At 39.7% G+C, this 14109-nt stretch overlaps 1 protein-coding gene across 3 annotated transcripts in view; it reads right to left on the bottom strand.

The window, feature by feature from the left end:
* OPTN (optineurin) overlaps positions 1-14109 on the bottom strand; it is a 39210-nt gene that overhangs the window by 7413 nt on the left and 17688 nt on the right. For all 3 annotated transcript variants that reach the window (XM_047065126.1, XM_047065127.1, XM_047065128.1), the window contains exons 6-10: positions 13212-13346; positions 6158-6260; positions 4515-4630; positions 2763-2912; positions 2295-2388 (exon numbers count right to left, since the gene is read on the bottom strand). In XM_047065126.1, the coding sequence (XP_046921082.1) occupies positions 2295-2388; positions 2763-2912; positions 4515-4630; positions 6158-6260; positions 13212-13346 (598 nt within the window). The remainder of the gene's footprint in view (positions 1-2294; positions 2389-2762; positions 2913-4514; positions 4631-6157; positions 6261-13211; positions 13347-14109) is intronic.

The raw sequence follows: 14109 nt of genomic DNA, 5'->3' as shown, positions 1-14109 counted from the left end.
AAAAGAAACTTGTTTAAGTTAAAAATTTATCCCATCACACCTGTCAGAAGGGCCAGTATCAAAAAAGACAAGAACGAACAAATGTTGGTGAGGATGTGGAGAAAGGGGAACCCTTGTGCGCTGTTGGTGGAAACGTAAACTGGTGCAGCCACTTTGGAAAACAGTAGGGAGTTTCCTCAAAAAATTAAAAATAGAACTACTGTATGATTCAGCAATTCCACTTCTGTGTATATATCCAAAGAAAATGAAAATACTAATTCAAAAAGATATATCCACTCCTATGTTTACTACAGCATTATTTACAGTAGCCAAGATACGGAAGCAACCCAAGGGTCCATCAAAGAAGTGATGTGTATATATGTATATACACAACGGAGTATTAGTCAGCCATAAAAAGACTGAAATGTTGCCATTTGTGACAATATGGATGGACCAAGAGGGTATTCCGCTAAGTGAAGTAAGTCAGAGAAACAAATACCATATGATTTCACTTACATGTGGCATCTAAAAAGCAAAACAAATGCACAAACAAAACAGAAACAAACTCATAAATACAGAGAACAAACTGGTGGTTGCCAGAGGAGAGGGAGATGGGGGATGGGCGAGATAGGTGAAGGGGGTCAAGAGGTACAAACTTCTAGTTATAAAATATAAGCCAAGGGAAAGCACAGTACAGCGTAGGGGATACAGTTGGGGTTAGAACAACACGGGGGTTAGAGGTACTTACTCCTGCATAGTCACAAATTTACACATAACTTTTGACTCCCCAGAAATTTAACTAGTAATAGTCTATGGTTGACTGGAAGCCTTACTGATAATTTAGTTGGTTAACACATACTTTGTGTGTTATATGAGTTATATGCTATATTCTGACAATAAAGTGAGCTAGAGAAAAGAAAATGTTATTAGGAAAGTCATAAAGAAAAAAATACATTTATAGTACTATACTTCAAAAAATCTGCATATTAGGGGGCACCTGGGTGGCTCAGTTGGTTGAGTGTCCAACTTCAGCTCAGGTCATGATCTCGTGGTTTGTGAGTCTGAGCCCCACATCGGGCTTGCTGCTGTCAGCACAGAGCCCGCTTCAGATCCTCTGTCTCTCTTTCTTTGTCCCTCCCCTGCTTGCGCTCTCTCAAAAATAAACATTTTTTAAAAAATTTTAAAAAGAAATAAAAAAGCTGCACATTAAGTGGACCCGTGCAAACCCCTTTTGTCCAAGGGTCAACTGTACGGTCAATACTATCATGATAACTTTGTATGGTGACAGATGGTAACTACAATTATGAGCATTTCAAAATGTGTGTAAATATCAAATCACTATGAAAACTGATCTGACATAATATTGCAACTATACTTTAATTAAAAATAAATACATAGGGGCACCTGGGTGGCTCAGTCAGCTAAGTGTTCGCTCTCGATTTCGGCTCAGGTCATGATCTCACGGTTCGTGAGTTTGAGCCCTACGCTGGGCTCTGCACTGACAGCATGAAGCCTGCTTGGGATTCTGTCTCCTTCTTTCTCTGGCCCCCCACCGCTCACTATCTCTCTCTCAAAAAATAAATTAACAAACATTAAAAAATAAATAATCAAAAAAAATTTACTAAGTCTTAGGAACAATATTCTCTTAAGAAAAATGAAAAACAAAGAGTACATTTATAAGCATATAAACTCAAATTCAGAGCTTCCATGATCTTTACTTATTTATCCCAGCTTTCTTCAAGTAAAACTGACAAATAAAACTGTAAGATATTTAAAGTGAAGAATGTGGCAATTTGACAGATGTATATAGCATGACAGGGTTCCCCCAACCAGGTTAATTAACATCCATCACCTCACATATCTACCCATGTTTAAACTGCCATATCATGGTGGCATTATACTAATGGAAGTTGCAGTCTGGTGAGTCCAGGGTCTCAAGGTCACTGACAGTAGCAAGCTAGCCCCATGATAGCTCAACGGACACGACCCCTCCAGGGGCAGCTAGTGGTCTCACTGCGCCCTGCTCACGTGGGAGCCCATGCTGGTAGCTGTCCTACAGACCCACCTGCTGTTAGAAATCCTAAAAGCTTACTCCCCGACTGTAGGAATCAGCACCATCCCTGCACGCGAAGCACGTTACACATAGGTAGAACACCGGAACTCACATGCACTCAGACACGAGAAATCAATGATAAAATGAAGGGCACCCTTTGAAACCAGACTTAGTTAAGGAATGACAACTACTTTACATATAAAAATGTTTAACAGTTTCTTTTTATTATGAGGCTACAGAAGTAATTTTCTTCTATGAGTACCTCTTTCCTTTTTAGTTCCTCGATCGTTTTCAACGAATTATTGTATTCTTGAAGAAGCTTGTTATGTGTCACCTGGAGAGTGGCTACCTTGGACCTATTGAAAAAGACAGTAAGAAATGGTATCTTGGGGGAGATATCAGAAAAACTTAGTCTTGCTTTCCAACCCCCTTCTGAACACTCAACTAGCAAATTCTTCTCTCCTACCTTTGCCATCCCACCACCTGCTAGCATTTTCTTACTCTCAAAGAAAACAATCTTTACAAAAAAAAAAATCAAGATTGATTACAAGTCACGTTAACAATTCTGTTATAATAAGACAAATGTTATCTCCTCAGAAAAATCTCCTGTGCTCCTTCAGATACATAAAAGAGAAAATCTTTTAATGTATTCTCAAATCCTATTTCCAATCTGATAAAAGTGCTCTCCTATTTTCTTCCAGCAAGTAGTCATTTGGTCGTGGCTACTCACTTTTCATCTTCAGTTTTAGCTTGCTCCATTTTGATTTCTGATCGCATGCTTTCCACTTGTAGTTCCAACTTTTTGTTGTTATAAACAAGCTCCTGCTTTTCATTCAGCTCTGATGGGGTTGCAGAATTCTTCCTTTCAAGGGCCTGACATCTAAGAAAGATCGATATTTCATGAGGATGAATGACGCTCCTTCATTTCTCAGTGGCTCTTAAATCCCAAGACTATGTAGCAAATACAAAGAAATTTAGGATTGCATTTTTCAAGGAGTATTTAGCAATGCAAACTAAAATATTTTATCCTCCTTGCTTCTTTACTAGAAACAGGCAGTATTTCTAAACCCTCATGACTAAACATTAAAAAAAATACAGATCTTTTCTTGGAAAATAAATTTACATATTTCAGAATCCGTATGCCTAATGTAAAAAAGTACAGATCTAAGACCACACAAGCCTTATGCAGTCATGTAAAAACTGCCTTATGTAGTCATGTAAAAACATATTTTTGTTCTTCAGACACAGACCAAAATAGTAATTGGCTAAAGGTACTTTTCGCATACTGATCCATGGATATTGTCAATATTTTAAAAAGTTATGGGTTTTGTTAAGCACAAAGACTATGACTTCTGACAAAGTTTTTTTTTTTTTTAGTGTTTATTTTTGAGACAGAGACAGAGCATGAGTGGGGGAGGGGCAGAGAGAGGGGGAGACACAGAATCAGAAGCAGGCTCCAGGCTCTGAGCTGTCAGCACAGAGCCTGACATGGGGCTTGAACTCACGAACCGTGAGGTCATGACCTGAGCCGAAGCCGGATGCTTAACTGACTGAGCCACCCAGGGGCCCCATGACAAAGATTTAATAAGGGAAGAGAAAATGTCCTAAGCCCTCTTAAAGATCAGAAAGAGAATTTCAGTATAATAATAGTAAATATTAAACTACAGTGGCCATATGCAAGGCATTAACGCCAAGTGTGTCAAACATCTCAACACGTTACGAAGTAGGGATAATGACACACGTTTTACAAATGATAAAACTAGGGCTCAGAGAGGTTAAATAACCAACTTGCCCAAGCTAATACCACAAATGAATTGTAGATCCACATTTCAACGAGGTCAGTTTGTCCAAAGTCCCTAGCTTTCGCTACCATGCTGTGCCAGATTACCAGAATACTGTTTAGCCTTGGTAAATTTAACTCCAAGGCAACATACGCTCCTACACTGTGCCGGGAATATGCTTGCCAGCCAATCCCAAAGAACCACATAAACTTCGCTCTTCTAAATTCTGGGTAACTCGTTACATCAAGAAAAACAAGCACCTGCAAAGTTCTCAGTGTAAATAGTAGCCTTCATAACTGATTGAAAATGATTTTCTTTTCCTCAATAAATCTCATTCCAGTTCTTTTTGCTCTTTGCAGCTTTCGTTTATGTGTCCTTGTATCAACGCTGTTGACTCAGGAAGGTCACGGGACATCTGGCTTACTGCTTTTTTACAGGTCCTCACAGAGGCTAGTGCATTTCACTGACACCCGCAAACAGCTGCATCAGATTTCCCCGGCCCCCCGCCCCCCGCATTTTAGTACAAGTATTTCACGTGAACCTGTGCATTCACCTCAACATTCGTGTTTTCCAAATTCAGATTTTAATTAGGTTTCTATTTTTGTTTCGGTAACACAGTAGCAAAACCATGTTTTTACATGGTATTTTGTAAAAATGTACACTTTCCAAAGAAGAAGAAAAAATTCATCCCTCGCTCTTACTTCTCTTGAAGTCTCTTCTTCATTAGCTCAGCTTCGCTGAGTTTTGTATGAGCCTCTTGAAGCTCCTTAAATAGGGTGGTCACCTGAAGGTTCAACGTCTCCACTTCGCTTCCAACCTGTCACACAGAAAATCCCAAGCACGCACATGCAATTCACATCAGAGATCAAATGAACCTCTTTGTGAGAAAACAGTGTGAACCATTAGTGTCCAACTAAGACTGATGGGTGAATTGATTAAACTTTGGACAATGAACACCCCAAACATTGTACATGAAAAGAAACGTTTTAGATACAACTCTGTCACCTGATATGTCTGTATTTACTAGTTATATATAACAGTTTATATTTCACAATGTGTAATTTATATGTATAATCACTAATAAATATAGATAAATATAAATAAATAAAACATATATATGTATACACAAAATGCTGTTTTTCTTACATAAATGATCAATTCGGGTGCATTTGTGATAATGACTTTATCATAATTAATTTTTTTTCTTATAGAAATCGGTGGAGTTTATTTAAATGGAAGAAAAACGTCTCCTCTTTGATACTTAGCAAACCAAGAACCTCCCTTCTTAAGACTTGTAGGGGCCAAAATTCACACAAACGTTCCCAGATGTTAAGGTTTTGACTTTTAAATAGAGAGAGGCCGCAGGCATTTTAGGTTTTGCTAATTTCTGCTCGTCCTTCATCATAACTAAGTTAATACTGATCACGGTCCAGGGGATCACAGAACATAGTGGTGTCAGAGCACAATCTAATTTGTCCAGACAGCAACCCATGCCCATCCATATTCCCTGGCTGATTTGTGTCTCCGGTTTACTCCACTTTTTTCACTGAACCGCCTTTTTCCCGGCAGTTCTGGCGGAATTGCCGGCAGTGAGTTTTACGTTGCCTTGGAAGTCTCGGTACTTCTCTGTTACTGACAAATGGTTTTAGTCAACCAAGTATGATTACGCCCAGGCTGCCTCTTCATCTCTGTGTTTTAAGTGGTCGTCAGTCTCTTGAAGTAGGAGACTCAGCCCCGGCCATGGCATACGGTAGACACTCTGCATACATTTGCTGAATAAATGAATCCGCTGAGGTGAGCATCTTACGTCCACGCTTGTCACGTGGGCAACTGCAGCCCTCACAACTTCCTGGCTTCGCCAGCCTTCCCTAAGCTGAAGACCATGTGGCAGGCTCCAAGGGCACATCTCTGAGCTGCCACGGAACACTGGCGGTACAAGCTTTTCATTCAAACTATGTCATTCAAACCAGTAGGAGGGTAGAACCCAAAGCTTTTAATTCGATCTCGAGTTTCTGGGTCATATTCTCAAATGATCTTATTACAAAGTGGACAACATTCCTTTCTCCATTAGCAGGCCTGTTCACTCAGTAAGTTAGGAGAGAAATCAGCCAAGAAGAGACAGAGGCGTGATTCCCTAGAATCACTGGGATGGGAACACATCTCCCTACAATTCACTATGGATGAATTTCAAATCGGGACATGGAATAGGAAAGAAATAGAATATATCCAACATTAAAATTATTTCTATTTCTAACGCGAAGAACCCGACACAAGACTCGACTTCAGATACCACGCTTTGGGCCCTCGGTGGGGGGTGACAGAGTCTGAGAACCTGAGTACCCACGGTTTCTGGGCCTTTCTCCTCTTCTTTCTCTTTTTCTTTGCTCGTCTCTGTCTGGGTCTCGACTTCCGCATGATCACTGGCTTTCTTTTCAAAATATGAAACTCTGAAAAAGTGCAGAATATGGAAAAGTTACTTTCTCTGTGGCTTCAAGAAGAGAAACAGTTGTGGAAGCACTAAAAGAACACCGTTTGAAATCGATAAAAGATATGGGGCTTCAAAATCTCTCTGCACTTGCTACGTTAACTTTTTTGGGTTTTGCTCTCATCCTAAAATTGGCTAGAATTGATTGAAGGGATGGGTTTAGGCAGGGTAAAAGGCATAAATCATCCCAAACACTGAAAAACACTGCCACTTTTCACGTAACAGTAATATGCAGAAATATTTTTAAAATCTGTGTTTTTGTGTGTACGTAGGTCATGCATGTGTGTTCAAGAGTGTGTGTCCCTTTATAAGGATTCAGCAGAGAGAGGATGCCTTTTTAGGACCCATCGAAGGTCACAAGTCCCTAAAAACACAAATGGACAAACCTTCCTCCACTGAATCATAACCACATGAAAGCCAGCCCAGTGCAAATAAAACAAGAAGAGATTTCTGGTTAAAGATGGTATACTGAATACATGCATGTAATTCTTGTCTCACCCTGAACCCCACCAAAATGACTTTTAAAAAGCCACGTATGAGAGAAAGGGAAAGGAAATAACAGCAAGAAGATTTGGGGGGCACGGCAACGAGTGGGAACTGAGCCAATAGAGCTGGGTCTGAAGCCAACAGTAGGGAGAGCCAGTGTGAGGTCATCGACACTGTGGGAACCAAAAGGCTCAGGAGTCATTGAAACCAGGTACCTCGGGATCTGGGGACAAAGATGGGGCCTGTTTAAGAGGGACTACAAGATCACAAAATAAAGGGTTTCTGGAGTCAGACATTAGTAAGAGATGAGAAGTGGGTTCTTCTGTAAGGGGAACTTACACACAGAACACTAAGACCCTCAGCCACCTATTCCTACTCAAGGACTTTGACATACATCTAGAAAAGTACCTTCCAGGTAGGATGCTGGAAGAGTCTTCGTTGGAGTACATAAGGATACTCCAGCATAAGGGAAAAGATTTAAAGTTTCTGACACAGGGCTTCCCCGAGAAAACCTCCCAGCCAGATCTCCTGAGATGTGGACCCAGAGCTGCAATCAGCTTCTAATACCCTATTATCCTGCTGAATCTGAGCAAACAGGCAAGACCGCTGGACATTTAAGGGAAATCTTAATATGAAACTGAAAAGAGTAATTTATTGAAAACAGAATATGCCAGTGGGGGAAAAAAAAGTAAAAAAACAGCACTGATGAAGGATCCTTAGACACATAAACACTACAACCACCAAAAAAATGGAACACAATAAAAAAGATTCTCTCCTGCAAAAAAGGAAGATGAAAGTTGATCAAATCTATCAGAAAGGAGAAAGAAGAAAAAAAGGAGAGCTCGAAAAAGGGAACAAGGAGTTAAACCACAGGAGATCCAATTCAAAAAGAACAGTGATGCTAGAAAGAGAGAACAAAGAAAACTGAGGGTTAGAGATAATTACTAAATGAATTCAAGATCATTTTAAAATTTTTTTTTAATGTTTATTTATTTTTGAGACAGAGAGAGACAGAGCATGAATGGGGGAGGGGCAGAGAGAGAGGGAGACACAGAATCTGAAGCAGGCTCCAGGCTCTGAGCTGTCAGCACAGAGCCCGACTTGGGGCCCGAACCCACGGACCGTGAGATCATGACCTGAGCCGAAGCCAGATGCTTAACCGGCTGAGCCACCCAGGCACCCCTCAAGATCATTTTTAAAGAACTGAAGGACATGACTCTGCAGAATGAAAGAGCCCAAGAGTGTCCAGAACAGACAGATGAAAAACAGGTTCACCACCAAAGCATGTGAGAAGTCTCATCACCACAAACATGAAGAATCACAATGGCACTGGGTTTCTCAGCAGTAACACCAAAACCGAGGGCACAAGGAAGCCACGTTTTCGAAAAGTGGAGGGAAAATTATATCCGATTACAGAATTCTATACCTAGCCAAACTATCCATGAAGTATAAAGGCAAGAGGAGAGATTTTCAGATATGAATGTGTCAGAAAATATATTGCCCATAAATTCTTTTTTCAGTAAGTTGGTGGAGATATGGTAGGCTTGATTTGAAAAGAAATTAAAAAAAAAAGCATAGGAAAGGCATTAGATTCAGGAAACAGGTGATGGAACACAGGAGAGATGAAGGAGTTCCCCAGGGCAAAAGTAAAGGGAGGTGCCAAGATGAGTTCAATGTAGCAGGATCTGGGAAGCAAGCAGGCCAGATTGCAGCAAGAATACTATTAGACTACTAACACATCTGAGAGGTTTCCTTGTTGGGGAAGAGCATGGGGAAACTAAGCAAGTTTTAAAAATGTAATTATGCATAGAGGCAAAAAAAAAAAATAAGTTGTATAAAAAAAGGAAGAATGTTCAAGGCACAGAGCAGAGCTCAACTGAGAGCTCCATGTGCATGTCTAATAACATCAACACTGAGTACTTATCTCACTACATTTCAACATAGCCGATTTTGGAGGTGGAGCAGGCAAGCCAGGTCCGGAAGCATCTGTGTGCGATGACAACGAGGGGGGTGAAAGACAGTTAAATCTCCATCCTTCAGAGTCGGAGGTCAATAGATTGTGTTCACAACAGGGGGAAAATTCAGCAGCAATTTGAGCCCGGTACATGGAGGGAAACATCAAAATGGTTGCAACCCGTGCAAATTGCCAAACCTAAGGGGCTGCACGGGCACTCTTTCAGGCCGAGCCAAATAAATGGGTTAAGGGCTAGCTGGTGCAGGGTTGATGGATGAGCCTTCATTACACTATTCACATCCGACACAGGGCTCCATGGGAAAATTCTTCTCCAAGGAAAATTTTCATCTTGGACTGAATTTCTGTGCTACCTCTCGATTCTCTTGGGCTACACTTTCTACACACTTCTCCCACTTACCTGCTGTCAGTTTAAGTTTGTTTAGAAAACAAAAAATTGCATGAAATACTAATCCTGGAAAACAATGGGGGAAAAAAAGACAAACCTATTGGCTTCTCTCCCCACAAATCTCCTTAAAATTTCCAGAATAAATTTTAGACTGTTTATGCCCTTATTTCTCATGATTAATGAAGAGAGTTGAAGACTCACTTGTTTGAGAAAAACACATGTTAGGTCTTGGAATGCGTTTTCATCATTTCCTATAGAGCATGAAACCAAAGCAGGCTAACCAGGTGTCTCAGTTTCAGTCCTGCCTTAGCTAGGAGAAAATCATCATCCTGACACTCACCTAGAGAACATTAGTCTTGGCAACTATCACTGACTTCCCGGTTGTTATGTACAGAAAGAAGGCTGGCGCACAAAGGAGAAATCCAATGAGACTGGGAATGGGACCCTTCATAGGCGTTCAAGGGGAGAGACTGAAAACAGCCATCTCAAAGGCAGGCCGGACTTCCTAGGGCAGGCTGAAGGGCTGTGGCTGCAGACAGAGGGCTGTAATTATTTTGGAAGCAGGAATTATATATATCTCATATGAACGATCAGGATGTAGAATTAGCAAATTCCTAAGTTTCCACTTGCACCATGAAAGCTGATCATGCTAAGTAAGGATGAATTACTGGCTACACCTAACTTCTGAGAATGACGTATGGAACATGGGAGGGGTAAACACGACTATAAAATACAAACACACGGATTACTCAGGCTACTGAGGGCCTTCTTCAACACATAACTCCTTCCCTTCAAAAACCAGCTGTGATAACTAAGGTGTAAAAGGAGGGCATTCATCCACCCATTCCTTTGTTCATTTATCTGTGCACTGTTAACTATGCTTTTGGGATTTGTCTAAAAGATAGGACAAATATTTTGCTCCATGAGAATACATGGTGCTAGTCTCCTAGAAGTCAACCTTTGAAATTTTCTAAGAGACAGCAGTAGCATATGGTGTAAAATCCTAGGACTTAGAGCCAGCATGCCCTTAGCACCTTTGAAAAGCTATCAGATAAGTCACCGGACAAAGGCCAATGTGTTTTCCAGATTAACCTCATCTGAATAAATAACATAGGTTTCACATTTTAAGATCTTTCTATAGTTAAAAATTTTAACTGCTTCAGTTAGAAAGTGCTTTTTTTTTTTTTTTAAGTTTATTTTGAGAGAGAGAGATAGAGTGACCAGGGGAGTGAGCTGTTAGCAGTGCCTGACGTGGGGCTTGAACTCATAAACCTGAGCTGAGATCAACAGTTGAATGCTGAACTGACTGAGCCACCCAGGGACCCCAGGAAGTGCCTCTTATAGTGCTAGAATTTTAAGAGCAATAAGGCATCTATAACTTCTGAGAGAATTAATTATATTGTAGTATATTTATGATTAAATGTTGCAATCACTGGAGTCCTAAAACTACTGTGTAACCTCTTCCATGTCTTACCTGGTTTAGCATTTTGCACTTCTAAAGAGTACATTTGCACATAGAAATTTATTGACTTCACAACTCTATACCATAGATGAATTTTACCCCAAAGTATTTGTGTATGTTTACATGTCTACCACATTCTATGAGGCTGGTATCTCCCTTATACCAAAAACAGACACAGGCATCACAAGAAAAGAAAATTACAGACTAATACCCCTTATGAATAAAGATGCAAAAATCCTGAATAAAATTTGAGCAATCCAAACTAGCAACATATAGAAAGGATTATACATCATGACCAATGGGATTTAACCAGGAATGAAAGGTTTAACATGTGAAAATCAATCAGTATAATACATCATATTAACAGAAGCTTTAAAAACCCATATAATCATCCCCATAGACATGGAAAGCATTTCACAAAATCCAAAACCCTTCATGATAAAAATTCTAACAATCTATAACTAGAATGGAGTTTCTCAACTTGACACAGCATCTATGAAACCTTACAGCTAACATTGTACTTGATGGTAAAAGGCTGAAGGCCTTCCTTCTAAGGTTAGGAACAGACAAGCATGTCTGCTTTTTCAACTTATATTTCACATTGTGCTAGAGATTCTAGCCAGTGGAATAATGGAAGAAAAAGAAATACAAAGTATTTCTTGTTGGTAAGGAAGAAGTAACACTATCTCTTTGCAGATGATGTGATCTTGTATAAAGGAAATCCTAAGGAATCCACTAAAAAACGAACAGTGCGAATACGTGAGTTCTAACAAGGTTGCAAGCTACAAGATCAATATATAATATACAAAAAAAAAAAAGCCAGTGATATTTCTGCATACTACCAAAGAATACTCCAAAAATTAAATTAAGAAAACAATTTCATGTATACAGTTCTAAAAAGACCAGAATACATAGGAACAAATTTTGAAAAGCAGTGTATGACCTATATGTTGAAAACAACAAAACATCACTGAAATACATCACAGCTGACCTAAATAAATCCATGGATTATCTTTCATGGATCAGAACATTTAACAATGTTAAGAGGGCATAACTCTCCAAACTGAACTCCAGGGTCAATGCAATCCTTAACAAAATCCCAGCTGGCTTTCCACACCACCGCCCCCCACCCCACCCCCGACAGAAACTGAAAAACTTATCCTAAGATTTATACAGAAAAACATGAAATCCACAGTAGCCAAAATAATCGTCCTGATTATTCCTGATTCCAAAATTTACTACAAAACTATAGTAATCAAGACAGTGTAGTATTAGCAAAGAATAGGCATATAAATCAAAGGAATGAAATTGAGGGTCTAGAAATTAATCTTTACAGGTATGGCCAACTGATTTATTCCAAGGGGGGCAAGACAGTTCAGTGAGGGAAAGAATGGTCAACAAATGGTGTTAGGATGAATGGAAATCTATACACGAAAGAATGAAGTTGGTCCCCTACCTCACACCATATACACAAATGAACTGAAAATGGATCAGAGACCTAAATGTAGGAGCTAAAACTATAAACCTTTTAGGAGAAAACATAGGAATGAATCCTCATGACCCTGGATTAGTCAATGGCTCCTTAGATACAACACCAAAAGCATAAATGACATAAGAAAAATAGATAAACTGGACTACATAAAAATAAAAAAAAAATTTCTGCTGCCAATGGTAGCACCCAGGAACTGAAGAGATAATCTACAGAATGGGAGAATATATTGCAAGTCATATACCTCATAAGGGATTTGCATCTTGAATATATAATGAACTCTCATAACTCAGTAATAAAAAGGCAATCCAATTTTTTTAAATGGGCAAAGGATTTCAAGAGATGTTTCTTCAAGGAAGGTATACAAATGAGCAACATGAAAAGATATTAGTTGTTAAGAAAATGAAATCAAAATCACAGTGAGGATATGGGAGAAAGTCGAACCCTCATATATTGCTGGTGGAAACATAAAAAGGAGCAGCCAATGTGGATAACAGTTTGGTATTTCCTCAAACTATTAACCACAGAGTTACCAATGACCCAGCAATCCCACTCCTGGGTATATAACCCTAGAGAATTAAAAAAATATATGTATATATACCTCCACACAAAAAAATTGTGCATGAATGTTTAAAGCAAATATTATTCACAATAGGCATAAACTGGGAAGCAAAACGTTCACCAGCTGATAAATAAACAAAATGTTGTCCAGCCCCATGGTGGACTGACTCTTTCTTGGCAACAAAAAGGAAGTGAAGAACTGACACACGCCACAACATGGATGAACCTGGAAAACTTGCTACATAAAATAAGTCAATCACTAAGGTGCACATGTTACATGATTCCATTTATACGAAATGTCCAGAAAAAGCCAATCTGTGGAGACAGAAAACCGATTACCGGGGGTGGGGAATGAGGAATCCGTGTCAGTGGGAAGTGGTTTCCTATTTGGTGGAAAAAAATGTTCTAAAATTATAATGTGGAAATGGTTCCATAACTGAATATTCTAGACGACACTGAAATGTATTCCTTATGTGGATGGATTATCTGGTATCTTAATCACATCTCTCTAAAGCTGTGCCAGGGCATGAATATTTCAAATTACCTATTTCATACCTTTCTTTGGCTTCCTTGAGGGCAATTTCAAGTCTCTCCACCTTCTGGTTTCCTTCCCTTAGACAAAGCAGGAGCTGGCTCACAGTTAATTCTTCAAATTCCAAATAATTCCTGGCACCTTCTGCAAATTTGCTCCTAGATCAAAAACAGCATACAGATTAAAAGGTTTTCATCAGAAAACAAAAATGTCAAAGTATCTGTGAGTATAACTGGAACCAACTTAAAGGAACTGCTTCCCAGAACACTTTCCAAATAACTCTCATTTACAGACCAAACGCAGCTGGCCCTGCGCCCACCAGGGCCCCACTCCTCCATGCTTTCTGGGAAGCACACGCTCGCTTCCTCCAAATGGCCGGTGTGCCCACAACATCAGACCACAGGGCCCACGGGACCAGAGGTGGCCCTGGTTTCCAGTGCCTGGCCTTCCTAGAGAAGCAGCCTCAGAGAGGACCACAGTCATACAAAGGACACAAGCAGGCCTGCTGCCTGTGACACGCAGACCACCGGCCTTTCTCCTGCTTGACGTTCTCAAGTCAAGAGAAAAAAATCATTTTTGTTTCTGATTTCAAATCATTAGAGCAGAGAAATGTAGGCACTGTTGGCATGTCAAATATTTTTCTTGATTTCAACTCTGATGAAATCAAGAAGCAGTTCATCCACAAATAAAACCAGGACCACCGCTGTGGTAACTACACCTCCCGGGTGACTGTGCCGATGCTCATGGCATCTAACCAAGTTCACGTGTCTCATAAACAGTCAGGATTAAATGCCAGTTCCTGACTCCAAAGCTCAAACTCCAAACCCAGAAATCAATCTATGACTCCTTGATATAATAATAATAATAATAATAATAATAATAATGTTTATTTAATGTTTATTTTTGAGAAAAAGGGAGAGA

The sequence above is a fragment of the Lynx rufus genome, unplaced genomic scaffold (genome assembly GCF_022079265.1).
Source record: "Lynx rufus isolate CCGP_SWC_20201006 ecotype Redwood Valley unplaced genomic scaffold, mLynRuf1.p SCAF_7, whole genome shotgun sequence".
Taxonomy (NCBI): Eukaryota; Metazoa; Chordata; class Mammalia; order Carnivora; family Felidae; genus Lynx; species Lynx rufus.
The sequence above is the reverse complement of the archived record's forward strand: the minus strand, read 5'-3'. Positions and strand labels throughout refer to the sequence as shown.